General features: G+C 44.0%; 1 protein-coding gene and 1 long non-coding RNA gene across 4 annotated transcripts; one reads left to right on the forward strand and one right to left on the reverse strand.

The window, feature by feature from the left end:
- Positions 1-1,695: 1,695 nt before the first annotated feature.
- LOC121062728 lies at positions 1,696-16,950 on the forward strand. Of its 2 annotated transcripts, XR_005815659.1 has the most exons (6): positions 1,696-1,977; positions 4,782-4,885; positions 6,053-6,535; positions 7,491-7,635; positions 15,978-16,077; positions 16,829-16,950. It is a non-coding gene; the product is annotated as an uncharacterized LOC121062728 (long non-coding RNA). The 2 variants fall into 2 exon arrangements; XR_005815660.1 differs by lacking the exons at positions 1,696-1,977; positions 4,782-4,885; positions 6,053-6,535; positions 7,491-7,635 and adding an exon at positions 13,934-14,041.
- Positions 10,373-26,870, reverse strand: TMEM272 (transmembrane protein 272). Of its 2 annotated transcripts, XM_040542881.1 has the most exons (5): positions 25,630-26,870; positions 25,383-25,462; positions 19,662-19,721; positions 13,253-13,335; positions 10,373-10,898 (listed from the first exon to the last, which is right to left on the reverse strand). In XM_040542881.1, exons 1-5 carry the CDS (start codon positions 25,680-25,682, stop codon positions 10,536-10,538), a joined length of 639 nt encoding a protein of 212 aa, XP_040398815.1. In that variant the 5' UTR covers positions 25,683-26,870; the 3' UTR covers positions 10,373-10,535. The 2 variants fall into 2 exon arrangements, with proteins under 2 accessions (XP_040398815.1, XP_040398816.1); XM_040542882.1 differs by lacking the exons at positions 19,662-19,721; positions 25,383-25,462; positions 25,630-26,870 and adding an exon at positions 13,455-13,624.

The raw sequence follows: 26,870 nt of genomic DNA on the forward strand, positions 1-26,870 counted from the left end.
TGCTGTCAACATTGCTGGGGCTGGAGATGTCAGGTTTTGCTAATAGAGGCTGGGACCTGCATCCTGTGAACCCATTGCTCTGTGAAAAATGTTAAAAGGAAGCTCTTGCAAAACCATAAACAACCATATTGCACCACAACAAAGAGTGTTTTAGGTGACAGATAAGTCCATGAAGCTCCCTGCCTCTACTAATGGGGTAAAGCATGGCTGTAGGAAAGGGTATGAAAGTAGCCATTACAGCGAGCGAGTGAAGTTAAAAGATATTTTCAGTTCCTGTGGTATGTGTGTTAATGATGTTAAGCCCAAGACAATCATCTGTAGTGGCACATCTGGACAAGCTATGTTAGCCATAAGGAAATTGTCATTATAAGTATAGTTTTTAAGCACGTTAAGGACTATGCATTTACAAAGTTCAGTGTACAAGTTTAGCTGAGTTCACATTTTCCTATGTAGCTTGCAGGGCCACACACACAAGCTGCTTTGGGAACACACTGTTTTCAGCAGCTTAAGTTACCTGGTTTCAATAGGAGAGACAGGGAGAAATGTTCCATCTTTTTTGACCCTATCAGTAGCCTTATACTTCCTTTTCTAAATCTCTTCACATTTGTAAAGAGCTCCTACTCAAGTACTCAACTTTCTCAGCATGTTGTGTAAGTATTAGGCTCTCACACAAAAGGTACTTCCCACCATGAAGTTAAAACTTTTGAACTCACCACTGTGCTTGTACTAGGTATCATGCATGGAATAAGATTTTTCAGAGGGCAAAAAGACACATTTTCACAGAGATATCTTCTTCTTATCTTCTGGATGGTCCCTATAGAGACCATCCAGGTAAATATCCTACCTTTGCACCAAATCTGAAAATGCGTGTTCTTACAAAACAGTTGAAAGAATGTATTTAAAACCAGCAGAGTGAGTCAGTTTTAACTGTTTTTGTTCTTGGAAATGTCTAGGACTTTTTGACTGAAGTGTTCCTAAACAATTCATCCTGATTCTGATGCTCAAAATGGAGACTTCTGGCCCAGAAAGGAACAGCTTGGCAGTAGTGTAATTGGCAGCACATTATTTCCTATAATAAAAAGTGAATGGCAGCCTGAACTATAGTTATGTACTTTGTAAATGTAAATATATAATTGTGAGCTATATGGAAATAGTTTTGTGATCGTCACCTACAGCCTGCAATTAGCAACCAGAACTGTACAGCCTAGACTGCTATAATGATGTTAGATAATCACATTCACTGTGAACAGAGCAGATGTTAGGCTTGTGAGAGTCCTGCGTACAGTCTGACATAATGTTCCCTCTTCCTGCTTTGAATCCCTGGCCCTGCTAGCCCTCCAGCTTTCCCCTTTCCCTCACAGCCTATACAAATCTGCCTGGTTACTCTCCTTGAATGATGGTTCTGGGAAAATACACAGCACAGGAAAACCAGAGAATTATGTGGGCGAGCCTGCCATTAGGAACATCCAGTGTTGCCCCACATTTTTATGCTAGTTGGAGAATGTCTCACCTTGGGCTTTGTAACCCTTGGTGTGTCTTAGTATGCTGTTACAAGAACAGTAATGTTCCACGGTCGCTTACCCTGCAGAATTAGCTGCATTCTTTACAGGAAATATGGTTTCAGTTTGAAAAACATTAGTAAATCCCAAACGAAACAGAAACCCTGTGGAAATTCCTGTGAGTAAATAAAATAAGCAAGGTTGTGCTTCATTCCCTTATCATTTCTTTTTGCCCTATGTATTTATTAAGCACTCAGACTATGGCTTAATACAAAGCAAAAGTGGCTCTGATACATTTTGTTTGTAGTTTCAGCCTATGCTCTCAAAGATAGGTGGTGCATTTCTGCAATCTGCAGACCTCTCTAAAAGTAAATGGGGAGTATGCAGATACCCAAGATTCTGCCTTTCTTCCAGGCTAAACCGTTTGAACTGTAATCAACAAGATGCTGGTTGGTGCAGCACTGAGGTACTAACCACTGTGAGTATGCATGGCAGAAGCTGTCCACTAATCAAGCACAATAATATATTGAGACAGCTAGACAGTGAGAGTAACTTATAATATTTTGGGGTTTAAGTGGTGATGGTAAATGACAGCATATTGCTTCTGTTACTTAACATTAGGGCCTTGGAGAAGATATGATTGTTAGGAAGAGATTTGAATGTAGAGATGGGAACCAGTGTTGCCCTGGTACATACACAAGATTCTCTAAGGATATTATGTAAATACAGTAGCACCACTACGGTAATGTTAGGCATACCCTTTTAACAAATACCACTTTCAGCAGATTCTGTAAACATAAAGAAATGGTGCCCTGGTCATTGAAGTGTTAGTTCAACAATCCCCAGTTCCCTTAGAATCACTTGGTTTTTTACGTAGTGAGGGCCTAAGGTAGCACCAAGAAAGGAATTGTGACAGTACTGTGTTGATACATCTGTGCATGAGAATTTCAGCCGCGAAACTTCTCTCTCGTATCTGTCTGAACAGCTTCATTTCAGAAGTGAGCTCTTGCACTGCCCTAACGCCTAGATGTTTCTGTTACCTCATTTCACCTCCCCTGATGTTTTTGCTTTTGTACTCTTGTTCCAGAGGCAGGAGACTAGAGACTGAACGAGTGCTCTCAGCTAACCCAGCCGTAACAGTGGTAACGCCACAGGGGTTGTGTGAAGGAGAAAGCTGAGACAGTTTTGCCAAGAGTTGCCTGGTGCCAGTGAAGTGCCTGCCCGGCAGTACTCTCACAAGCAAACTTTCCACCCATATCAAGACTTCTGGCTGCATGTTGCCTTTCATACTGAATTCTAGGTCGATACACTTTGTTAGCTGACTCAGAATACATTCTGGAGTTTGGGAAATATGGGAATTTACAGCTTTTGGTTTCTTTCAGGGTTACCGCTAGCTTAGCATTAAACTGAGATAGGAGACTAATCGGGATGGGAGGGACTTTTTGGACAAGGAATTCTTCTTTCGGATTGGCAGCCAACATCTGAGATAGTTATGACAGCCATCAACTGTGATGGAGAGGGAAGGATCAAGAAAGGCACAAGTCTGTTGAGCTCCTGGCATTTCCCTCATTTGAGCACAAAACAAGATGACTTCACCCTGTCAGTGCTTAGTCCTGATATAACGTACTCATATTAACTGTTTCCCTTGAGGACTATAACACTTCAGGCATGTCTACGCTGTCAGATAACTCATGGCTTATTCCCAGGTCCTGATCCTTGTATTGCCCACGCTACACAAATGCTTGATGATGCCCAGGTTCTCTTTAGATATTAATTGTAATATATGTCCAAAACAAACTCAGAAAATATTAGACTCGATCCATCATTATATCTGTGAAAAAGCAAGGAATTTTAAGCAAGTTTTTAATTGCCTCACAACTCAAAAGAAGAGTTGAAAATACTGATTACTGTTAAGGGCTCTGTGTTTCAGCATGTTTCATATTTTCTTCCCAGGGGACAGATCTAAAAGGCAGATAGAGTGCTCAAGAGCTGAAGAGCAATTATGTATTATGCAAGATGTTTAAGAGCAGCTTCAAGGCCATCCTGCCAGTCTCTTCTATCATCATTTTTTTTTCTTTTTTGGAGAGGCTGAAATCTCTGTCTTAAGCACAACTGGCTCCTTTGCTTGCTTCTTACAGGAGATCCAGCAGGCTATTGTGCATCCCCTCCTTGCATTGCAGCTACCAATTTTCTAATTAAGTTGCTGTGCCTGCCTCCATTAAATCAATCAGAGCCTCGCCACTGATTGCAACGGGAATGGGAGCAGGCTTTTGCAGCAAGGCTCAGCATCTGCTGGAGCCAGGTTTTCCAAGTGGCACCATGTGCAAGTCACCGTCCCTGGGGGAGCCACCCACGAGTGAGCTTTTGCCATGCTGGCCTCAGCTCCGGATGCGGAGCACTTGAAAACAACTTGAGCAACCAGCAGTGCCCCAGTGAGTGTAACAGCAATTAAGAGCTGTCAGCAGCTCCGGGAGAGGCAGTCAGCACACTTCCCCTTGCCTGGCTGAAGCTGAGGGTTTGGTGAGTGGTTGAAGAGGAACATGCAGGCCCCGAGGTCCCAGGGACACGTCTGAAGTACTTATGCTATTAACAGGGAGGGAGAAGCAAAAGCTGCTCATTCTGAACGCAGGGAGGGGTCGAAGTTCTGACGGGTGGTGTTTTTAGGAACAAGAGTGTATTTTCTTTGTTGTGTGCTCTTATACCCAAGCCATTGCTAAGTTTGCTAGCAGCTGTCATCAGCAGGGTTGTTTTCAATGAACAGTCAGGCTTTCCCCGGACCATATAGCCCTTTGTTCTCAAAAAAAAATGCCAATACGTCATCATCTCCTCTCAGTGGCCGGTAAAAGGAATCTCTTACTCTGCCTTATCAGAAGTATAGATTTTGCCATCAGCTGCTGAGGGCTCTGGTCTCCAAGAGCCTGTGGGGTCCACCAGGGACAGGCATGTCCTGGCAAAGGAGAGGAACTGCTGAGTGACCTCCCAAAGTGAACAGAACTGTTGGCGTGCAGCAGGTTTAGTTAATTAATCTCCTGGATATCGTATAGTTTATAAACGCTTTAGTATATAACTGTTTTAAGAAATAATAGGAACTTTATAATTGATTTTCATCTTAGAAAATCTTTTTTTTTTTTTTAGTCAGTAAAATATCAATTTTGTGATTCTCCTGATTGAAAAATGATCTTGAAAAGTGTGTCCTTACAGTACACAACATACTCAAACACATACATGTCTGTTGCTCTGCTGTGGCAGTAATGCAGTTATCTGCACTAATATTTTCTTCAGCTACCTGCTTCTCTTCTTACTACTCTTCTACTGGGTCTTACTGTTCTTACTGCTGGCTCTTGGACATGGGCTTATTGACTGTACTCACGGGCTTATTGACTTGGGTGAGTTCTGCCATACTCCATTTTTTTCTCTTATTTTTATTCTGCAAATCTTACAGCTTATTAGGGTTGATTATCCTACTTACGCATTTATATCCATGCAGCCAACCCCTCCCCTGCAATTAGCCACTAGACCCATTTATTCCTTTTTATTTCACCAGTTGTTGGAGGAATTTTTTGAATGTCCATTAAATATAATAAAGAAACACTTTTTTTTCTGATATATTCTGAAAATAAATAAGAAGTATGAAACAGTAATGTGTACTGAAGTTTCCCTCCTTGGAGATCTTCAAAAGCCGGGACATGGTCCTGGGCAACCTGCTCTGGGTGCCCCTGATTGAGCAGGGGTTGGATGATGGCCTCCAGGGGGCATTTCCGACCCTAACCATGTGTGATTCTGTGATTTTTTTAATGTTTATTTTTATTTTCTGAAGGACTGAGAGTCAAATCCATAAGATACCCAGGTAACTGACTGACATGGAAATCAAGAAGACCTTTTTACAAAAAAAAGCTTTCATACACGTTGGCCTACCAGTCCACGGTTTGTATCTCAGGGCACCTCTCACATTTAGCTGTTAGATTGCAGTGTGGGGAAAGGTATCACAGATTTCCCCTTTGCCTGAGTATTAGTGGTCATACAGAAGAGTCAGTATGGCTAAGATTCAAATCTGTGGGGCAAATCAGCCTCTGAAATAATTACTCATCTCAGTGAAATTGCAGCAGGGTTGATTATATCTAGTATGACTAGTAAATGTAGCATTCCTTAGTTTTTAACCTCCAACTGCATAGGCTCATGCGTTTTCTTTGGTCAATATCTTCCTCCCTGTATTTTTATTCAAATGAGACATTTGATAGACATTCACTCTTACGAACATGTATGTGTGATTTCTCAGCATTTCATGCAGTTTTCTCTGAAACCTGTTCTAGCAATATAACATTGTACTTTTCAGCAGTTTTCTTGTACTTTTTCTTGTACTATACAATGTAAGATTGTACTTGTCAGCCTTTTTTATTCCCCCTCTAAATATGCTTTCTAAAAATGTTTTGGTTTTCCCCTTATGGTTAACATCTGTGGGACTTTCATGTACTCCAGTAGTGATCAGGAAACATAAGCCAAGAAGCAACAATTTCAGATCACATTCCCTTGTAACAATCCTGTCTCTGTTATAGGTAGAACACACATGGGTCTTCATCGTGAGGCAAAGCCTGTATCAACTAGAATTCAGGGAAGATGAATAATCAGAATCAGAGATAAAAATCAAATAACTTACAGAAACTAATCTGTTAAAATGCTGTGCAAAGTATAGGAGTTGTCACTGCTTTAAGATTTGTAGCCCTTTGACTGTAAAGCCCAAGCATTTAGGTTCATTTACACCGACTGCTCACATTTCAGGATCTGAGACATTTAAAAGAGCTCTTGAAATAACCTAGAATAGCTTCTGCTTTTCTTTTTTTTCTTTTTTTTTTCCTGCACAGTCACCTTGTCGTTTTTAAGTCTGGTGTCTTGGGACCTCATAAAGCTCAGAGAGCAAGTGCTGTGTGAGAACGATCTCCTGCTTCCCCAGCAGTATAGAGCTCCTGTTTCTACTCCAGAGGAGACAAAGTCTGTGATATGGCTGATGTCCATCTTTCCCTTCTTCTTTGGGTCAGCAGGTAGGACTCCAGAGCTGTCTGTGTTCAGCATTTGAAATGAAGGACTGAAATGTTTACTTGTCTGGCTGTGGCTTTTAGAAAAGCTATGGGAAGCTGCTCCCCAGAGCTTTGGAATATTATGCCTATTGCCAAAGAAGGTGGAGTAGAGGGAGGAGAAATATTATGTGGGCAATAAAATGTAGCAAGCATAATGTGTTTCATGGCTGCTGCCTTTGCATTTATGGTACGTATATGTCTATAGTCTGTATGTGCAAGCAGAAACGTCTTTGTGTCTTTATATTACCTGATACTAGCAGTGCACAGGCTATCTAATCCATTGAAATCATGGTTATTTTTTCCTTTAAGAGCTAGAAAGAGTGCTTTGTTTCTCAAAGGGAGGTGATTTAACTAGAACAGTTGCAGGTGACTTCCTCCGTTGTAATCAGTACATTTCTGAGTTCATAGTGATTGGTTTAAGGGTGTATTTTGTTCAATTTTCCCAAAGACATTTGTATTACTGTAGAAAAAGAAAAAGGGTATTTTTCAATTTGTAGTTCTAGTCTAGTGGCAAAATGTTAAACAATTTCATACTGAGGTGTATATTGTATTTTCAGCCATTCAACACTTGGACTGTAATGACTTAGTTCCCCCACAGCAGTTTGCTGAGGGAATGTGTTTATTCCTCCAGGGACTGAGCATATATATGCCTGGGACACCGTCAGTCTGTGGCAATTTAAGAAGTTGCTGTTTGCAAGATAAGGTGCTGTGGACCATGCAAATATTCCTAGTTTACCCCAAAGTGAGATAAAATTCCTTCAATTAAACTACCTTCCTTTGGGTTTAAGCTGCGTGCTTTATTTAACCATTGGAGCAACCCAAGAGAACTTACTCTGCTGATGGTAGTGGGTCAGAGAAATAGTGAAAACTTACTAAGCCACTATAACTCAGTTGTGTTTAATCATATGCCCAAAACCAGGTGTCCCAGCTCCACACCTGCATCATTCCACCCTGCTGAAGAAGGCAGTGGCAGTGAAAATGCAGAAGGCGTCCTCAGATCTGTCCGGATACAGAGTGGATGGCTCCAGCAGTTTTGAAGGTGTTACTCATGTACACAAGTAAAGGTAAATACTGTCAATTCAGAATTTTCCTCTCCGGATCGTAACAAAGCTTTCTGTTTACTATATAGAACTTTAAAGTATTTTACAGCTACCATTACGTTCCGTAATACCTCCTCCATCATTTTCCACTTGAATCAACTGTGTACTGAACACTAACAATGTGATTTGGCAGCAGTTTCCCAAGAAGTCAGCTAATACACTGGATTCTCATACCTAAAATATTAAATCTCCAAAGTAGACTGCAGAGAATTATTCAGTCTTAGTCTTCCTTGAAAGAGACACGGGCCTCAGACTCACTGTTGTATCACTGGGGTTTCATAAATCATTGCTAGTCTGCTGAGCTGCTGTAACTGTCCTCACACAGGCGCACATAGCTTAAATCTCTTCTCTTGTGCACTGAACTGAAATCCGCTCATCTTTGCACGGGTAGGAGCACACGCATCATCACTTGCTGCAAGATTGCCGGGTGCACAGTGGCATGGTGATCAGTTCTGACTTGCTCAGAAGCTTGAGCCCTTAATTCTTTGTGAACAAGAACGATCCTAGCAGCATTTTGCAAGAACAGGGACATTTTTACTGGGAGTCCCATGGAAGGAATGTGTGTAGCTACTTTCTTGAAAAATTTCCTTTGCATTATCAACTGAGTATAATTTTCTTTTTTATGGTTTTGGGTGAAGTTCCTGTGTAATGTTAAACAGCTGCTTTGTTACATTCAAGTGATGGATGGAGTTATTCCTGCTGAGATGCAATTTCTTAAACACTTTGGCATCTTAATGAATGAAAGATGCTCTCCACTGAAGGTAAAATCACTTAGATCACTTCAGAACTGAGCTCTGAATATATGACTATGCTGAAGTCCTGAAGCCCAAGTGCTGAGCCACTGAAATATTTGGGGTGGGAAGGAGGAATTCTAGCATTCCACCATTAGCTAAAGTTATGTTTCCGAAATGTGTAGTGCCTTCAGAAATGTGTAGTGCTTTTAGAGAGGCAGTAGAGAGTGTGGGGTGGAGCAGCTCATGGAAAAACACAGCCTGTGATTTCTTCCAGACACTATCTGCAGCCCAAAGCTAAAAGGAAGGGCTGCTGTTGGTCCTGTACCCCCAACACACAACCATGGCAGTGATAGCGATTCCCATTCCTTGCATTTTTGGGCAGGGACAGCCTTAACTGTGACTCTTTCTGAGTGGCTGCTACAGAGCTGGGGAATGCTACACTGCTGCTTCCCTCTTGGCAGATTATTCCACCCTTTATTCTATCTTCTTTCTGAGGTTAGCTTTCTGGAAATAAATAATTCTTTAAGTCAGGACGTGAATTAAAATCTGTATGGACCAAATGCACCCTTAGTTGTCTATGCAATAGCCCCTGAGATAAATGTTCATGGCTGATGACAGGTGATTCCCACAGGTGTTGTACTGTTTAGCCTCAGTCCCAGGGTGGATGGTTGAGCAAAGCCTGTTCAGCTATGGCATTTTGTTGTTCTTGAACAGATCTTGCCCTTCCACAGGTGTCCTATAACTCAGGATTCTCTAAAACACAGGCTGTGTGGTTTTTAACAGAAAAGATACCCCAAACAGACATCTGCTTCCTCCATCTGGGGCCATCCTCATGCTCATGTAGAGGGGAGCCCCTCCACTTTGACCGTATCAACAGAAATGCATAAAAGCACAAGCAGAAAGAGCACTTTTACACTGCATTCGTCAACACATTAAAAAAAAACAATCTACCAGGACCGGTTATGGGCTTGTTCCATTGCATGTCACAAAACAATTGTCTCTGTGCATGCTGGTGCTTTTAAAGCTGACACTGCTGTTGACTTAAAAGCTGTTTTCATTACATCTGCCCATTGAGTATAGATTTCTAAGTACAGCACCACGGTGAACAAATCAAACGTACACTCACATCACAACCAGAGAACTGCTGTAGTAAGCACGTCCACCTGAACTTCTCACATCCCTGCCCATGTCTCATCGTTTTCTATATTTAAAATACCAACATAATGTCATCCATTTTTCTATGAACTTAATCATAAAGGTTTGACAAGCATCTTTGTGTTGGTGTGGTACTGATGGATTACTGTTATACAAAAAGTGGAGAAAGAGGAGTCTCCCCAAACTGGGGAACACTGAGCTGGTACTCGGTAGCTCAGTTCCTCATTCTGCCAAAGACTTGCACCGTGGCCTTGGCTCCATTTTGATGTATTGGATATGTATGGATATATTCAGACCACTTGTTTTAGCACCAAATATAGATACACATGCTTTCTAGTCCGGGTTCAGGAGAGACCTTGGGGCCATATTCAGGCTGCCTTTTATATGTGCTCATATTGCTATCACAGCTACTCCTTGGCTGGTCTAACAGTGGCCCAAGAAGCTCTCTGATGGCCATCTAAGTTCCTGTCACAGTCCATGTGCCATGCAAGGCAGTCTGAACACAGCCCTTCATCTTTTGTGCCTCAGCCCCTTCATCTGTAATGCAGGGACAGTAACAGCAAGGCTACGGAGGTGTTCAGGTCCCAGGAAAGAGGACACCACGGCTACTTTAACAGGCAAAGATGTACTATGCTGAAATAACATAAGGGGACCTGGTTTTAGAGGAGCTTGTCATCTGCAAGGGCTTACTGCAGAACTTGACACTACAAATAGAAAACCCAAGAGTTAAAAAAGAGATATAGAAGTTAGCAAGAGTGCACCCTAGCATCTGTAGCAGCATTTTTACATCGAATGTGCTGTGTTCCAGCTTAGCTATTTCCAGATGGCACTGGAATGTATTTTACATTTTCCTCTTGCAGTTGACTGCTAACATACATATCTATAGTACAACAAAGATACACACGAGGGTGAATTATTGCCTTTTCTTCATTGTACACCCTTTCCCAAACATCTGGAGCTTAATTTCTGTGGCCTTTAGTCTTCCTCAGGAGAGTATCTTTGCCTGGAAAAACAGTATATGCAGCAGCTACAAAAGATAAGGAGAAAGAGAACGGTATGGCTAATAATGAGAACACCAACAGCAAAAATGTACAGGGTTTTGTCACAGTAATCCTGAGGCTGGTGGAAGGGTGGGATGAAATTTGGCAGATACACGGAGAAAACCCAGTAGTTCCCAAGAATGAACCAGAGGAAGAGGAAGAGGCTGAGGGTTAGATGGATGTAGTATTTGTGAGCGTTCTGCCTCCAGGGATATTCGTCGTCGTCATCATCATCAATCACAACAGACTTGGAAAGCAGCTGCCTCATCCTGGTTGAGTCGTACAGCAGAAGGGTCACCTGGAGACATTGGGGGAGAAAAGGCAATAAGTAAATTGGTTGTGGAAAATCTGAATACCTTCTGACCGCTGCCATCTTTTCAGCCAAATTAAAATTGAGTGTGGGAACATGACGTAAGAGAAATCAGAGGAGCCACAAATGAGGCAGATTCTGCTGGAAAATAATTAGTTTTTCCATACAGTTGATTCACCAATGAGATTTAGGGCAGACATCTGAAAAAAAACTTGCCAATGGTGAGGATAGAAAGGCATGGGAACAGACTATGTGGGGAAATGGCAGCAGCTCCCTCACTGGAGATTTTAAAGAACAGATTATAGTAACTGCTAGATTTATTGAGGAGAGTAGTTCCTGCCTTGTAGTGGGTGGATTTGTCTCTCGTAGCTCCATTTACCATTGCCATACAGGTGAATCAGGTGGGCATCCTGGGAACAGGATTCTCTTGCTCTTCCCTGTAAAACTGATTGCTCCATGCAGCTCTTTAGCTTTGAGGTGAGCTCAGTACATAGGCAGGTTGCTCAAGCCTCATCATGCTCAGTGATGGAAATGGGGTTGACTGACAGATGAGCTTCAGTTTGGAGGAAGTCAGAAAGCCCTCCCAGCTGGATTTATAGATCTCAACTGCATCTGACAAGTTTTGGGAAAATGCATTTAAATCTTACATACATTGCCTTGCCAAGCTGTGATTGAAGCACATTCTGGCTGTTGCTCACATTGTTTATAACTGCAGAATATCTGCTTATGGAGCATGACGACACGAATCCAGCAGGGCTCTCCAGACACTGTAGGATGGCTCAGTTGCCTTGGTGAACACCTACAGGTTACCACTGCCTTTAAAAGACTGGAGGTCCTAAAGAAACAGATGAGAAACCTACCGATCTGTCCAGATCCTTACAGCCAGAATGACTTGTCATTAAATTATGTCCATCACGGGACAGCGTTATTTCAAGACCTCATCCTACAACCATTCGCTGACCTTTTCAGTCTCTGATTTCAAGCTAGCCAAATGTACTGCTCAGGCACAGCTCCCATAACCCAGTACCAGTCAGTGCAGGCTCATGAGTTTAACAAGGTAGAATTTAGGCAGTGGAATTTATCTGGAGATCAAGTGCTATGAGATGACATTAGTTAGGCAAATCAAATTCTGATTTTTGATATTGAAATTGATATTGCCAGGCTGCAAAATACACAGTCCTGCTGTCAGCTGAAACCAAATTCAAGCCATCATTTGATGTCAGCAGGAATATTAACTGACCCACTTATTTTGGTAGAGAAAAACTGGATTCAAATCAGCGATAGCTAAGAAATAGTCAACGTTTTTGATGAATGCTTCAATTCATTAGCCTGAAAATTTCCTTTCAACTCTGATCTAATCTTTTCTAAACCATTATTAAATGCATCTTTGATTATACAAATAGGCCCAATGCTGTGATTGAATGACTAAGCATTTGCCAGGAGAACTCACAGCATAGCAAATTCATATAGCAAGATTAAGCACTTTCTTTGTTCTCCATTTACTTATTTACTGACCAAAGGTCCTCAGAGTGATGATTCATTTCCCAGTGAGGTACTACATTTCAGTTACCACTGCGAAAGAGCGCAGGGGATGTAGAGACCTGCAGGGGAATATTCTTTCCCCCTTTTTTCAATCCTGGCAAAGAAAAGGAACCAGAAACATTATCAAAGGGGCATGGCACAGTGGGGCCATCCTTCGTCCTGGAGTTTATGTAGAGCTAAAGCTTTGTTATAGTGCCCAGGGTGTGACAGATATGGGGGTACCTGGACTTGTCAAGCTGCCAGGCTCTGGCTCAGCACAGATAAAAGTGAGCACAGTCCACTAGAAAATGGGTGGCTGTGGTTAGAAAATACTGTGCCTAGACTAATAAACCCTGCTGGGAGGCAAGGATGCAGTTATTTTGGGAGGAAGCCGTGCTACTGCGTAGTCATCGCTTCTAGCCAGGCCGAAGTGTAAGTTGAACTTGTGAAGCACGATGTGCAAACACCCGTGAAAGTGCAGGAGAAAGGTCTGGCAGGCTTGGAGGGCTGCTCGAGGAAAGAGGACCCCATTTGCCACAGCCAGCCACGTTCTTTAGGCATTTCCACCGGCAGGGATGGTAGCACAGATGCTGTGATGTAGGAGAAAGTCACACCACACTGTGTGGGACAATGCTGAAGAAAACTCATTAGCATCTCACTTGACTGATGGGAGCTTTAGGTGCTGGAAGAAGCACGGTTCAATCCAGATAGCTGCCTTCAGTGCTGCGTGCACATAGCTGTCTGGAGCCATAATTATGTCTTAACTAGCAAGTCAAAGTCTAGTCACACAAGATATTTTTCACACATACGAGGCACATTACCTTTAAGCTGCCAATCACGCCACCCACCAGCAGATATAATGGAATTAGTGGCTGAACTGGGCAGTCTTCCAAAAACTTCATTCCTGAACGGCAAAAATTGATAGCGTTTGTTATCTCGAGTGATCAAATAGTGCAATGAGCTATACAGTGGAAATTAAAGGTGCTGCAAGAGAAGCACAGTTCTTAGACCCGAGACACGTACCCAGCATCTATTGAAATGGGTGCTGAATTAAATGGGGTTTGCCTCTCCCACTACAGGACTGAGGGCCATGAGCCAACAAAAGGCAGGAGGAGAGCAAAGGGAACAACGCTGGCTTCCAGCATTACTAATCCGAGCCAGGTACGCTGCTCGTTAGCATCAGCCACCTCATTTTTGTTGAGTGAACAGTTGACTGAGCTGGGTCAGGAAATTTTCATCGGAAGTAGAAAACTGAAAATTAAAACCATTTGTGAAAAAAGGAATTCTGATAAGCTTCTCCCAGGTCTCTCCTGCTCATTAGCTCCATGTGTGCGGCATGTTCCCAAGTCAGATGCCTCAAAGCTTGGGTGCCAGCGCCCATGGGAGCTCCTGGAGCCATTTTAGCTACCCATACAGCTAATGGGGAACCAGAGAAGCTCAAGTTTCCAGGCTGTTTGGGTTGCTGGAGACTGAAAGCACTGGTTGTTATGGAGCCAGGGATCCTGGCAACCCTCAAATCTACTGCTAGAAAGCTGAGTAGGATTTAGGGAAGGGAATATATGGCAGCACAAGGATGATGTTGGCATTAGACACTGAAGCTTGTGATACAGGTCTGTGGCAGTGAGACTCATCTGTCCAAATTTAGATGTCTGCAATGCAGGCATCTATATCTGAACTAGTTTCCTAGACTCTCTTTATAGTCAATAGGGAGAAATAGAACTTCTAAAATTCAATTCCTCTCGTCCTAAGATAGGCGTTTAAAATAGGTCAGATGAATTGTGCCCTGAAAGTGCCTCTTTCTCTCTATAACTATACAAGGAATCTAGACAGCCAGCTGTAAATACCTAAAGTTAGCAGAGATGAATCATTTGCCCAAGTCTCCTACACACTGGCATCTTTAGTCAATTTTAAACTGTTCATTACACTATAATTTTATTGTCATTGATCCCATATTTCAGGGCTTCTGCTGATCAGTTGCAGAGGCCAGAAGAGATTTTCTGTTTTCTTCTTGGTGTATAACTTGTTTTCTAGGAGCATTTTTGACTTCCCTCTTAACAATTGGGGTTCTCTAGATGCAGGACACTGAAAGCAATATGCTGGTCTTAGTGCTAGACGTCTCTCAGGTAGAACATCTTGCCTCCATGTTCAGAACTATACCGAAAAGGAGGATTAGGATAAGAAAGGAGGTACCGGTGTTTTCTAGTTTTTGTTTATTTGTTTTGCCTGATTCTGTAGCTGTGGCCCTCTTCAGCTTTTCAATTTGCCCACCAAATCCACTCCCATTGCTGGTCCAGAATATTGCTGATGCTCTGAACGTCTCCCACACATCTTTCATAGCATAATATAGGTGTTCTGCATTGTGGTTGCTTGCTAATCTTAGGTTAGTCGTAGGATGCAGTGATCTGCTGTGTCTCTGGGCTGCGGAGTCCAGTAGATTCTTCTAGACTAAATATTTATTACCAGGCTTCTTGAAATTGAAAAGGGCTGGACTTGGATGGACTTGGACTCTCTCCCTTTTTGTCTGCTATTCTCAAAGCTGCAATTTTTTGTCCATTTTGCCACTATCTAACACCGAGGCCTGCTCAGACTTCCAAATGTAAAGAGGTGGGCAGCAGGGACGTCATTGAAAATTACATCTTTTTCAGAAAGCAGCTGCCAGTGTTTCCAGAGTCCTTGGGCCTGTAATAGCCTGCCTCAAAAGCAGCTGGGCAGGGAACTTGGGGAATATCTTTCAGTTTAGGAACCTAGGCAGTTGCTATTTCCAGTGTATTACTGAGATTTTGATTTGAGGGGGAAAAAAAAAAAAAAGGAAGAAAGAAATCAAGAAAACATGCCGATACTTTTCATGGAGCTAAGATTCTGTTTCCCAGACCAATCTGTTATGGGGTCCTTTCATATATGTAGCACAACAGTGGTCAGTCTTGGAAACGATTTGAATGACAGGCAGTGGTACTGTAGTTTTGGGGAGAATATTGCAGGCAGATATGACAGGAAAAGAGGAGGTGAAAGGAAGTAATGCAGCTGTAACTTCAAAAATACAGCACTGTGGGTGAATAGGAAATATGGACCAACTGTTGGCAGATGGGCAGTGCTGCATGTTACAGTGAAATCTAGGTGCATGCACCTTGTGCCAGCCAATTCACACACAGCATATGTGTGATTTATTTGGGAACACCAAGATGAGCAGGAGCTTGTTTTGGCTCTTAATGATGGGGTAGATGGACCGTGAGAGATCAAAGCTCTGCTTTGAGTCGAGTGCTCCCTGCAACTTGCCCTGGCACCGAGCATTGCCCTCATTTTAATTGCCTTACTCTTCTCAGGCAACTGAAAATGGCTGAAATGCACCTCGTAGCAAAGGAGGGTGGCTTAGTGGCACTGAGGGACATGATTTAGTGATGGCACTCAATAGGTCAAGCTGATGGTTGGTCATGATGGCCTTGAAGATCTTTTCCAACCCAAATGATTCTCTGATTCTAAAGTAAGATCAATCTGATGTCTGCTGTCTGCTCCCCACCTTCTCACCAGGCCATTTTCTCTTGTTCCTAGAGGATGGCTGCAGCCACCATCATGTAGCCCAGCTCTCTGGCAGGCCCTGGACTGGGGGCCTTACCCTAGGATCTAAGTGCTGCAGTGGATTTATTGCAAAGTGAGTACTCTGGGCACCATTTTATCAGAAAACGTATCAGCAATTCAGAGGAAACTCACAGAATCGGTAAGTGGCTGAAGGAATGAGATGCAAGGAAAGGTTATGTTAACAACAGCCATTAAACAACAAGACTGGCTAAACACTGTACAGAGTATCGGAACAGTCTTCAGACAGCTACTGGGAGCACTTGAGGGTTGAGGAATTATTTAATTTGGTATAGACATGAGCACAAGGAGTAGTACTGTGTTAAATTTGAACAGGGGAAAACTTAGACTGGCTACTGAGACAGTGATGTCATCAGCCTTCAGATGTGATTTAGCTACCCCTGGGGAACACTGCACATAAAGGCAGCCTGGACAACGCACAAGAATGTGTTATTGGGAGCAATCTTTCACTGTCCGAAAAACTAGAAAAAATCCCCCAGAAGAAAAGTCTAGGAGGTCTCCATCACCGTCATTATTTTTGGAGTGTTTAGTGAAAAATGTATCATCCCTACTGGTAAAAGTTAGAAATTTGCTAAACAATCCATGGCTTAAATGATGTCACAAGTCTGGAGCTTGGAAAATTTTGAGACTCTTTTTCATGTACCATGACTTATACTGTGATTTACAGTACTACCAAAATTTTAAAATGTATGTCGTTCGTGTATAATTATTACCAGAGCTACCAGTTATTCATCTCTGTTTTTTAACTAATATTATTATAATTTATTTGTTAACATCTGATAATATCTCACAGTTTTCCTCTGCAGAAAGCAAGAGCCAAAATGACTGGTGACACATCAGCAAGTTATTCTCTGAGATCATGGTAACAGACTGTTATAAAAAAAATCAGAGGCTTTTGCTCAGATAATAAATATCTGCATTTTCCTTGGCATTTAATTTTCCTAAAAATGCCTTTGCAGATATGTAGCTGCTGGAAACCAATATCCTCTGACAACACTATATTACGGTGACATTATCTCTTAATTTCAGTAAGTTGTGAAAAAAAGGGATCTGTATCTGATGGAGGAGATATCCACAGCTCCAGGCTAATGTCTTACTTTACGCTTTCCAATTCTCTCCGATCTTAAAGATATAATGAAATATTCCTAAGAAATGATATTTAAAAGTGGTCAGATTCCAGCCACGTATTCATTTCCAGAAGGCTAGCTGTCAACATGCATGCAAGCTGTACAGCACTTGAAATTATACCTTCCCACCCTTATTCCACAGCTCAGGCATATTCAGCCTAGGGAAAAGCTAAAGCTGAAATCCTCTTATGGGATAAATAGCAATTTTAAGTCATGGATAAGCAGAAGAGCCTATGTGTTGAGATGTAACAGTTCAGCCCATCTCCCTAGTTCCTAATTGCTCCTTAATCCCTAATTAGAACTCCCTAATTCTTAATTAGGACTCCCAAATCAGAGTCCTGCCACAGTTGTCACTGGTACTCAGAAGGCCCCAGCTAAAGGAAGCAGTGCCAGCCTTTAGCTGAACACATTTTTACAGTTCTGGCCAAATTATGGATGCCTACAGTTAGGCTGGTTGTCCAGCTCCCTTGAAAGCCAACTCATCCCAGCGCAGACATCTTAAAAGGGGGCTGTGGGACTTTCACTGTCTGAAATGCCCATCTCTCTTAACTGGCTGCAAGGGAAACAGGCAGCACTGAGCTTGGCTACAGATGTGTACAGCCCAGAGCTAGGTGGGATGCATCCCGCCCACAGCATCTGCATGTAGAGCTTGTTTGCACCATGCCATCCTTAATAATTAGGCAGAAGGTGGACAGGTTCTGAAGGACACCGAGCTGGAATGGTTGTTAGGGCTTCTGAGGACAAGACTTACAATTTAAAGTGATCTGGATACTCTGGAAAAAGACATCCAAAATCTATGAGATGACATCTGATAAAGTCAAGCACTACATCTAGGAGAGAATACTTAAATGTAAGTAAAAAAAATGAGAAATGTCTGATAGGGAGCAGCACTGCCAAAAAACATCTGGGCTTGCAATGCACCATAAACTAAATCAGAGCCAATGAGTTGGTACGGAGAGCATCCTTCATTCTGAGGCGCATTTACAGGAATCCCGCATGCTAAACAGACGAGGTAATTATCCTGCGCCACTCGTTCCTCAGGTCTCAGCTGAGTCTTGTGTTCTGTCATATTTTTTTTTTTGAGGGGGAAAAAAATAAGTTACTTTGGCCAGAGGCCAAAGGAGGGAGGCAAAAGAGCAAAAGAGCTCCAGAAAAAGTGACCTGTGAGGTCAGGCTGAAAGAATTGGGTTTTTGAGATCTCTGGGGAAAAGAAAGATGGAGTGGGGTTATAATAGGAACCTTCAAATACTTCCAAGCTTCTCGTGGGTAGGACAGCGACCAATCTATCTTTGTGATCACGGTGCGTAGGACAGGCTGTAATCTGTTTCATTCGCCATGGGGAAGATTTAGATTAGATAAGGGGGGAAATATGTTGTCTGTGAGAGCAATAAAATGCTGAAATAATCTCCTTGGGAAGCTGTGGCATTTCCTTGAGTAAGGACAAGTCCGACGTCTGCTGGGGTGCCCTGAGCCTGTCTGAAAGAGGAGGGGGCTGCTGTCTCCACCGACGTGTCTCAAGGGTGGGTCACAGCCCCTGGGGAGGAGGTGGAAGGCCCAAAGGAAGCAATGAAGGGTTAGAAAATGCATTATTTTAAAATCTATATTGATGATAAGGAAAAACTGATGCTTAGGGAAGAAAAGAGCCTCATGCAGTTTAACAATGTATAAAATTATGCAGCTCAAAGTATTTTTCTTTCCGTTCTTAAATATTTGATCTTTAATGCTGCTTGCAAATCCAGCCTTCGGGAGGTTATAAAGAGACAGATGGGCCAAAAAAACAGGTCACGCTTTCAAAAAGGCAGAGAAATAGCAGACTAGATGATCTTTTCTTCCCTTCCAGCCCTATGCTTCTAGGATTTTTGCAGCGCAGTTAATACAGAGGGATCCTGATTAATGAAATCTTCTCGTGTCTCGGATGCTGAGCTTCCTCCCACAGACAGAGCCAAAACACCCACAGCCCTTTGCCAGGTGCTGGTAGCCTAAGCAGCAATTGAGCTGAAGTAAATACACCAGTATCAAAGTGAATTAAAATAGGTCTGAGGCTCAGAACATGTCAGCAACTTCATGGTAAAAAGAAATTGCAGAGCGGTTTAGGTTGGAGGGGGCCTCTGGAGGTCACCTGGTCCAACCCAATAATGGGAAGTGTTTCAGATGCCCCTGAAATAATCAACGTGCAGCCAGAAAATTCAGAGTTATGGGTAAATATAGAGAAACTGAAACCTTGTTAGACTCCAACATTTATCAGTAAGGCCTCCAAATGTCCTGACCCCTGCCCTGTGCCGACGTGGCTCACACTGGAGATGTATTTAAGACAAACAGGATCAGCATTCAAGAGCTGCTTGCTCCCTGCCATACAGTGTGGGCTGTGCTTCTCTGTCTGAAGCTTAAATACCAACACACGGGTCTAACAGTTGGAAGCTTTAAGGTTGCCTACTCATTTCTTCCCACGAGATAACCTGCTTTGCAGTGCCAGGAAATTCATACTATTAAATTGCTTTAATAGTCGACTTACCTGTAAAAGTCATGGACAACGGTAATGCCAGGAAAGCAAGGAGCCCAAATATAAAGCATGCTGTGAATGAAGAAAAAAAAAAAGAAAAAAGGACAGTGTTATTGGGGCTAGTTGAAGTTTAAAGATCAGAAGTCCCATCCAGTGCTTTATGGATGCTGTTTATCCATAAAGATGTGTAGCAAGAAAAGCAGTGCAGTGGGGGGATGTCATGTTTATTGTGCGGTGACCGAGAAGATGACACCAGCCAGCGGTTTGTTGCCCTCCCGGAGCTCAAGCTTCCATCTTTTAACTAATACTTTTTAGTCGTTACATCAGTAATAAAACAAGGAGAGACACAAAGTGCTTTTGTTGCTGCTGCTTCCAGATGTCTCCTTGCTAAGGCAAGGACCCAACCACTGCCTTTAGCCCACATCAGCTCCCGACACCGCCAGGTGACTGTGCACTAACAAGTAACTTTGCGTGAGCTAACCCGTGGCAACTGATGAGCCGTAGCTGTTTGCTAAGCAAACAGCAGCTTTAATGCCATTACGCTCACTTTTCCTTAATAGAGATGGTCCTTGTTGCAGATGTGAAGAGTTTTTGACTGGTCTAACTCCCCGGAGCAGCTCAGTGCATGCAGCCCTGCTGCTAGGAGGGGGACTTGTCACGGGGATAGAGCAGCTCAGGCTTCACGGAGGGATGCTCTTGGGGCTGCACATAAACCCTTCCCTTGAATAAGTGGATCTGAGGTGCTTAGTTACTCCTCAGAGAGCCGCTGGTGTGTCTGAGCCCTGGTACTTTCCCAGCACAGTCTGCTGCTGCAGAGGATGAGTGCTTACCTTTGCAGAAACCCAGAAATAATAGCGTCAATAACAGTGCGAGCAGCCTGTCTTTTACAAGAGCTGTCACCTCTGTGCCTAATCACAAGCACTTCGCAATATTAAAGTGAGCTGCTGCTCCAAAAAATAGGGAGGAAGCATAATGAGGAAATTCTGTGGCGAGCATCCCTGCAGAGCACTTCTGTGCGTGGCTCGATCTGCAGGTAGCTGCCCAAGGAGGCAAAAGAGCAGTACATGGAGGTAGGCACAGATTGCACAGGGGCTGAAAAAAAAAAACGAAAAAAAAGCAGAGTAGGATGTCTCCTCGGAAGCTTATGAAAAAAATCCGAGCTCATGCCCCAGAACTGCAGCCTCTGCAAAACAATTTGCTCCCTTCGTGCCGCGCAGGGGTGGATGCACTGCCTGCACCCTGCCACGCAGGGTGGATCTGCAGAGCTGCGCCACAGCACTGCCGTCAGGGTGCCAGCATTGCCTCCATTTTACAGGAGGAGAAACTGAGGCAGGGGACACAGGGGCACCGTCAAAATTCAGGTTCTCCACCTTGTGGCCACTTTTCATGGGAACACCCCCCCCCACACACACACTGCTTGTGTTTTCTCAGCAGGGAACTAGGAGCTCCTACTGGTGCCCTTGAGAGACACCTTTCTTTGTCAGAAGCAGCACATTTATTATCTCTATGAATTGGTGGAGAATGAAGATCTTTTGAGCTGAAGAAAGCACTTCTGCTCCTTTGTGCCACCCCCTCCTCCACTCGCTGTTCGCCCGTCTCTCTCACATACACATTGCTCTGGCTCTCCTGTCTCCTAAATTCTGCGCGGAGCAGAAATCCCTCCTCTGCTTGAGTGCTATCCTACACTTGACTAAGCTCCTTCAAACACTGACAGCCTGGAGCCTCCCTTTTCACCAAACGTCCCATTTCATGCTAGGTCCTCTTGCTGTTACATTACCTGGGCTGTTATTTTCATAGCCGGCAGCAGTGTTACTGCCGCTGAATCAGCCTCCAAGCACACCCGTGCACATCCCAGCTCACGTCCCTGTAGCACCCAAACGAAAGCAGCTGAGCGGGGCAGGAGTTGCATCAATTACTTGGTGTTGCCCTAAGTCCTGTGATCATGGAGTGGCGTCACCCATATTTTTGAGGCCTCATCTCCTCCTCCTGTTTCCGCAGGGGCAAGTCAGAGGAGGCACCCTGCCATTTCTTCATTGTGTGGTGTGTGGTGTGCTCGGTCAGCGGGGCGGGATGCTGTGGGGAGCTTTGTAAAAGGCTCGGCAGGACCCACATTTATGTGGGGCTGTGCATCTGGCTCACAGGTGGCCGGGTTTGCGTCTACCCAAAAGCTGGATTTTGGAGGAGAAATGGGAGGCAGGGACCACTCACTGCTGCTCGGGAGAAAAAGATAATGGTTCATTAATTCTCCTCCCAGAGCAGTTGCCGGGAATGTATTTACTCATTATCTCCCCATTCAGCTCCAGCCTCTTAGGTCTGGAATTGGAGGGGCAGATGCGTAGTCTGGGAAGGCTTCCAGCTCCGTGTTCAACAAAGTGAGACGCAATTGACTACACAACTGGCAGGGCTCTGCGTCGCTCTGAATGCTGCTAGCAGCACTAAAAAGCGTTTCCCCCAAAATGTGTGCGTGTAGGGGCGGTTCGCAGAAATGCTCCTCAGGCAGGACACACGCGCTTTGCCTGGATTTGCCTGGGTTGTGCTGCCCCAGTCTGGTCTGAAGACAAATTGCTCAAGAAAATTATATTTGCCACAAGGTAGCGAGGGCAGCCCAGTTCTGCAGAGAGGGAGCTGCTGTCTGGGCAGCTTCACACATGTGGCTGGTGATGGTTTTAAATTGGGGGTACCACCGCACCGGCTGGGCAGAGATGCCCCTGGACCTATTCCAAGAAGAAGTAGCAAGAAAAAAGGAAGAAAGGAAGAAAGGAAGAAAGGAAGAAAGGAAGAAAGGAAGAAAGGAAGAAAGGAAGAAAGGAAGGAAGGAAGGAAGGAAGGAAGGAAGGAAGGAAGGAAGGAAGGAAGGAAGGAAGGAAGGAAGGAAGAAAGAAAGAAAGAAAGAAAGAAAGAAAGAAAGAAAGAAAGAAAGAAAGAAAGGGATAGTAGAAGCCAGTAGCCGCTAAAACCACAGGTGGGTGAGGGAAACGGTGTTAGACATGAGCAAGGTCCTGCTTTGGGAGGCATCAGTGAGCCAGTCCCAATGTGCAATCACAGCAGAGAAAGAGGAGAGGAGATAGCTTTATATCTTGCACATTCCTTGAAATCTGTGGGTAGGAAAATCAGCAGGGCGGGTGCAGACTGCCTTCTGCCCAGCAGGACATTTCGCTGCCATAAATCCACTGTTCAGTGGAGCTTTCAACCTCCTGCCAAAGCTCCCCATGCTCTTCCACTGCAAGAAGTAAATGAACTTGAAATCACCATCGACACCATGGCTGTGTCACACTCTCTCTTCCAATCTGGAGTGATTTATGAGTATAAATCCTAACCTACCCTCTTCTTCGATGGCATGCTAATATGGCAGTAGGGCAGCCTACCCAGTGGAGTGCGTGACAAGCTCTCTGACACCAAACACAGTAATAAATGAGGTGTTGGGTTCTTTAGCCATCACTCTCAAATGCTGTTTGTTCCATGTCCTGCCAGGTTTTCGCCATGAGTCTATGTCCTGATAAAAAATGAATTATTATTATTATTTATTTATTTTTAATGAGCTGCTACCAGCTTCCAACCAAATTTTGCATTTACCCCTGGGTTTGTCTTCATGGGCAAGCTGAGGAGCAGAAGCCCGGGTGTAAATTCACATTACTCCCTTCTGACACCCCACGGGGACTCTGCTCTGAAGGGGGTTGACTCACAGCAGTGCAGATGGCAGCAAATTCGGGTCCTGGGACCTGGGATGGATCATGCCTTGAGGCAGATGCACGTGGCAGTGTGGGTGCAGCCTTAGAGATGACTGGAAATCAGCAGGAAGCTGGCAGCGTAACAGCGTGCTTACATGCAGCAGGTATCTTCATCCCCATTTTATTCCTTCGTGGTGTCTGCAGAAATCCCCTACAGTATTGAGAGGGGCTTGGGAAGGACTCCAGCCCCAGTGCAAAGCCACCACTGGAAGCAGAGAGGTGTGACAAAGCTGACTTGCAGACCAATTTCAGCCTCAGTGTCCACAGGTGTTTGCTGCATGCCATCACCATCTGCTTAGAAAAGCTTGTTTTGCTGTGAAATAGCACCTTGGCACCCAGGTAAGCAATGCCAGCACCACAACACCTAAAATTTAAGTTGCTGGCTCCTGCACTGACACCAGCAGTGCTGCTCTCACCTGCAGTGGTGTAGAAGAAGGAGGTGCCGATAACCTGGGACCCTTCAAGCTGATGGGGAGGGTGTCTATGGGTTGTAGGTGCTTTGGGGGTTAGGCAATGCTGCAGAGCAGCTTGTCTGAGTTTTATGGCAGGTCTCTAGCTACTGAAGTAGAGCTATATCACATTTTCAGTTCTTTATTTGGACCCTTGTGATTAATTTCCAGATGTAATTTTTGAACCAGATGTACTTTTTAAACACAATACAGGCATTACATAAAGAGCCATTGGTTTGCTTTGCAATAGACCCAGCATAGTGAATTAGCCTTTTTTTTTTTTTTTTTTCTTTTGGTCAGTTAATTAAAACTGCCCTGATGTTCTGAACTTAAATTGCTGTGCCAACAATGAAAAGAATTTAAATGATGCTGCACAAGTAGGTTGTCTCTTCAGAGTCGTTTAAATATCAGGAGACCATAGGTACAATATGGGGCTGTGCTGAAAGGCAATCTGAAAAATATACCCAGGATGATGAGAAAATGTGAAATTAAGCATCAGTGCACTTCAGAAGGGCTTGCATTTTAATGAACAGAAAATCAATTTGGGATGCACTGGCTGATCCATAGCTAAAGCTGAGCTGATTTCAAACTTAAATGTAAATAAAAGCTAACGGTGATGGATTTCTTGGGATGGTATTTTCCTTATGCATGGGTGACCGTGTGTATCCAGGAGGGTGCTCCTGATGTAAAGGAGCACAGGTGAGATGAGCTAATCCCATTCTTTCAAAAAACTTTCATAAAGATCATTTGTTTTCTCAGCCATCCTTAAAATCCCAGTGGCAATATAATACCAGCAGGGAGCAATGACATTTTACTGGTAGAAACAAAAATCCAAGAATACACTGCTTTTGCCTTTTTGCTCTGTGCACCCCTGGGTGTTCCTCTAGTGCCAGACCCAAGAGCAGCCCCAGCTGCTTTTCTGAATTTTGCTTTTCCCAGAGCCAGACACACTGAAATGCATTCGGGTGTCTTTGCTGATGCTGTTTGTCTGAAGGACTGCAAGGCAGCGAGGAGCTACAAGGCTTAATCCCTGGTAAAAGTTCATTCTGAACTTGGAGAGCTGTTCAAGTGAAGCCAAGGCATTAGTACAAAAGACCCCGAGGTAACAGCTATGGGCTGACAAGTGCAGTTGTTTGCATGGGTGAAGTATCAATTTTGGGGAGTGGTGGAGTATATTAAGGAGTTTTCTTCTTTGCATATTTGAGTGGAATTAGAAGTTGTTACTACCAAAATCTGAAAGCGAAAGGCACTTGTGATTCAGAGTAAAAAGGAGATACAGTCAGTGGGAGTAAGTTGCTTTAAAAACCTTGCATTTTAACCTCCTGCCAAATCTACTCTAATCTAAATAATACAGCTCAGGTAGGTGGTTTAGAGATACAGCTACTATTGGGTGCTATAACAGCACCTAAAATTGTCCAGAAAAGAAAGCAGAAGGGGAGAAAGAAAAAGAAACTTCAGATGGGATTTGGTATTATCTTAATTTCATTATATACCTATATATATTATCTACAGGTCTGTTTAAATACAGAGGGAGGTTTCTCCCAGAGCTGCCTTACCATTGCTGGCAATTTTGGATATGCACCGGTGACAAGCTTTCTCCAGGCCGGCCGGCATTGTGAAGCACCTTTTGGGGTGTCTGTGGGGATACAGAAATGAACACAGTTATGAAAATCATAAGCATTGTCTTCAACTGACTCAACATCTTAGCCCAGAGTGACTCACACACTTCAGTAGGCTTTCACTACCCCAAAAACCCACAAAGCCATCCCAAAACCAGACAGTAGCTGTTGAAGCATTTCATACCCAGAGTCAGACACTAGCTGGGAGCTGCTTCCCTTCTCCTGCCACGCTGGCATCAGCCCATGCCTTCACAGCCTCTTGCCTTTGGTTTTCAGTGCTGTAAAACCTGCTTCCCCGTTGCTCCCTGCCTTGCCCCTTGCTTTTTGCCACCCTCTTCACGTACAGTTTGCGCAGTGCTGGGTCCAGGTCGTTATGAAGAAGTAGAGGATATACATGGAAAATGCCCACACCTGCCAAAGGTGCTGTGAAGCTTTGGGGGGGTGGGGGGGGGTGGTCCCAGAGCCCTGCTTTTGGTTGGGGTTGAGGCAGCACAAAGTTTATTTGACTTTGTGAGAAAGCCCAGTGAAACAGGTACAGTTTGCTCCACGACACAAACCTCTGTGAAGATTATTTGGTGAGAAAAAGTGAATTCAGGGAAGAAAAGGAGGGGGAAGAGCAGGGAGAAAACAGTTTTAAGATCAAGGAAGGTTCTGAAGAGGAACGTGGAATAGAAACTGCAAACGCCAGGGAGCCCAGAACAAGATGCCTTTGATTAAAAAGTAGCTGGATTAGAAAGCAGCTCTTTGTGATGAAGAATTTTTATGAGGTGGTGCGAGGGATGAGCAACCAGCTAGGCATCCAAGGCCGGGGCATAAGACACCACTAGACAGTTCAATAGCATCCAGTGTCCATGGGAGTGTTGATGGGAGTTCAGAAAGCTCCCACACACACATGCACATGCTCCAAGCCTCCAGGACACCACAGGTCCATCACCAGCACCAACGGCATGAATGGGTGGAGAGAAACAAAACTGGGGATCCTCTGCGGTACAGGAGAAATATTGACCAGAAAGGGGCATGTGTGGTGATGGTACAGGAAAGAAGAGCCATCCCAAATCACACCTCTTCTCCCTGTGGTCTGCAGGACCTACCAGACCAGCGGTCTTCTCCTTCAAGCACCGGGGCCTGTCAGTTTCAGCGGCCCAGGACGCTCTGCTACCATGGGGAATGGGATGAGGCCTGCTCCCTGCCCATTGCCGATTTTATTTCCTATCACATCAGGTGTAGCTGCTCTAATTAGCCTCGCAAATCTCAGTGGGCGTCACTGTGAGTACTGAACAAATTCGGGGAGCACATATCCCTCGTCCAGGCCTTCCTCAGAAGAGCAAGTCCTGGGCCTTTGGACCACAAGCATTGGCAAATGTTTTCGGGAAGGAAATGAGCTCTGTTGCATGCTCAGGGAAAACGGGAAGGAGAAAGGGAAAC

This window comes from Cygnus olor, chromosome 1 (genome assembly GCF_009769625.2).
Source record: "Cygnus olor isolate bCygOlo1 chromosome 1, bCygOlo1.pri.v2, whole genome shotgun sequence".
NCBI classification, from domain to species: Eukaryota; Metazoa; Chordata; class Aves; order Anseriformes; family Anatidae; genus Cygnus; species Cygnus olor.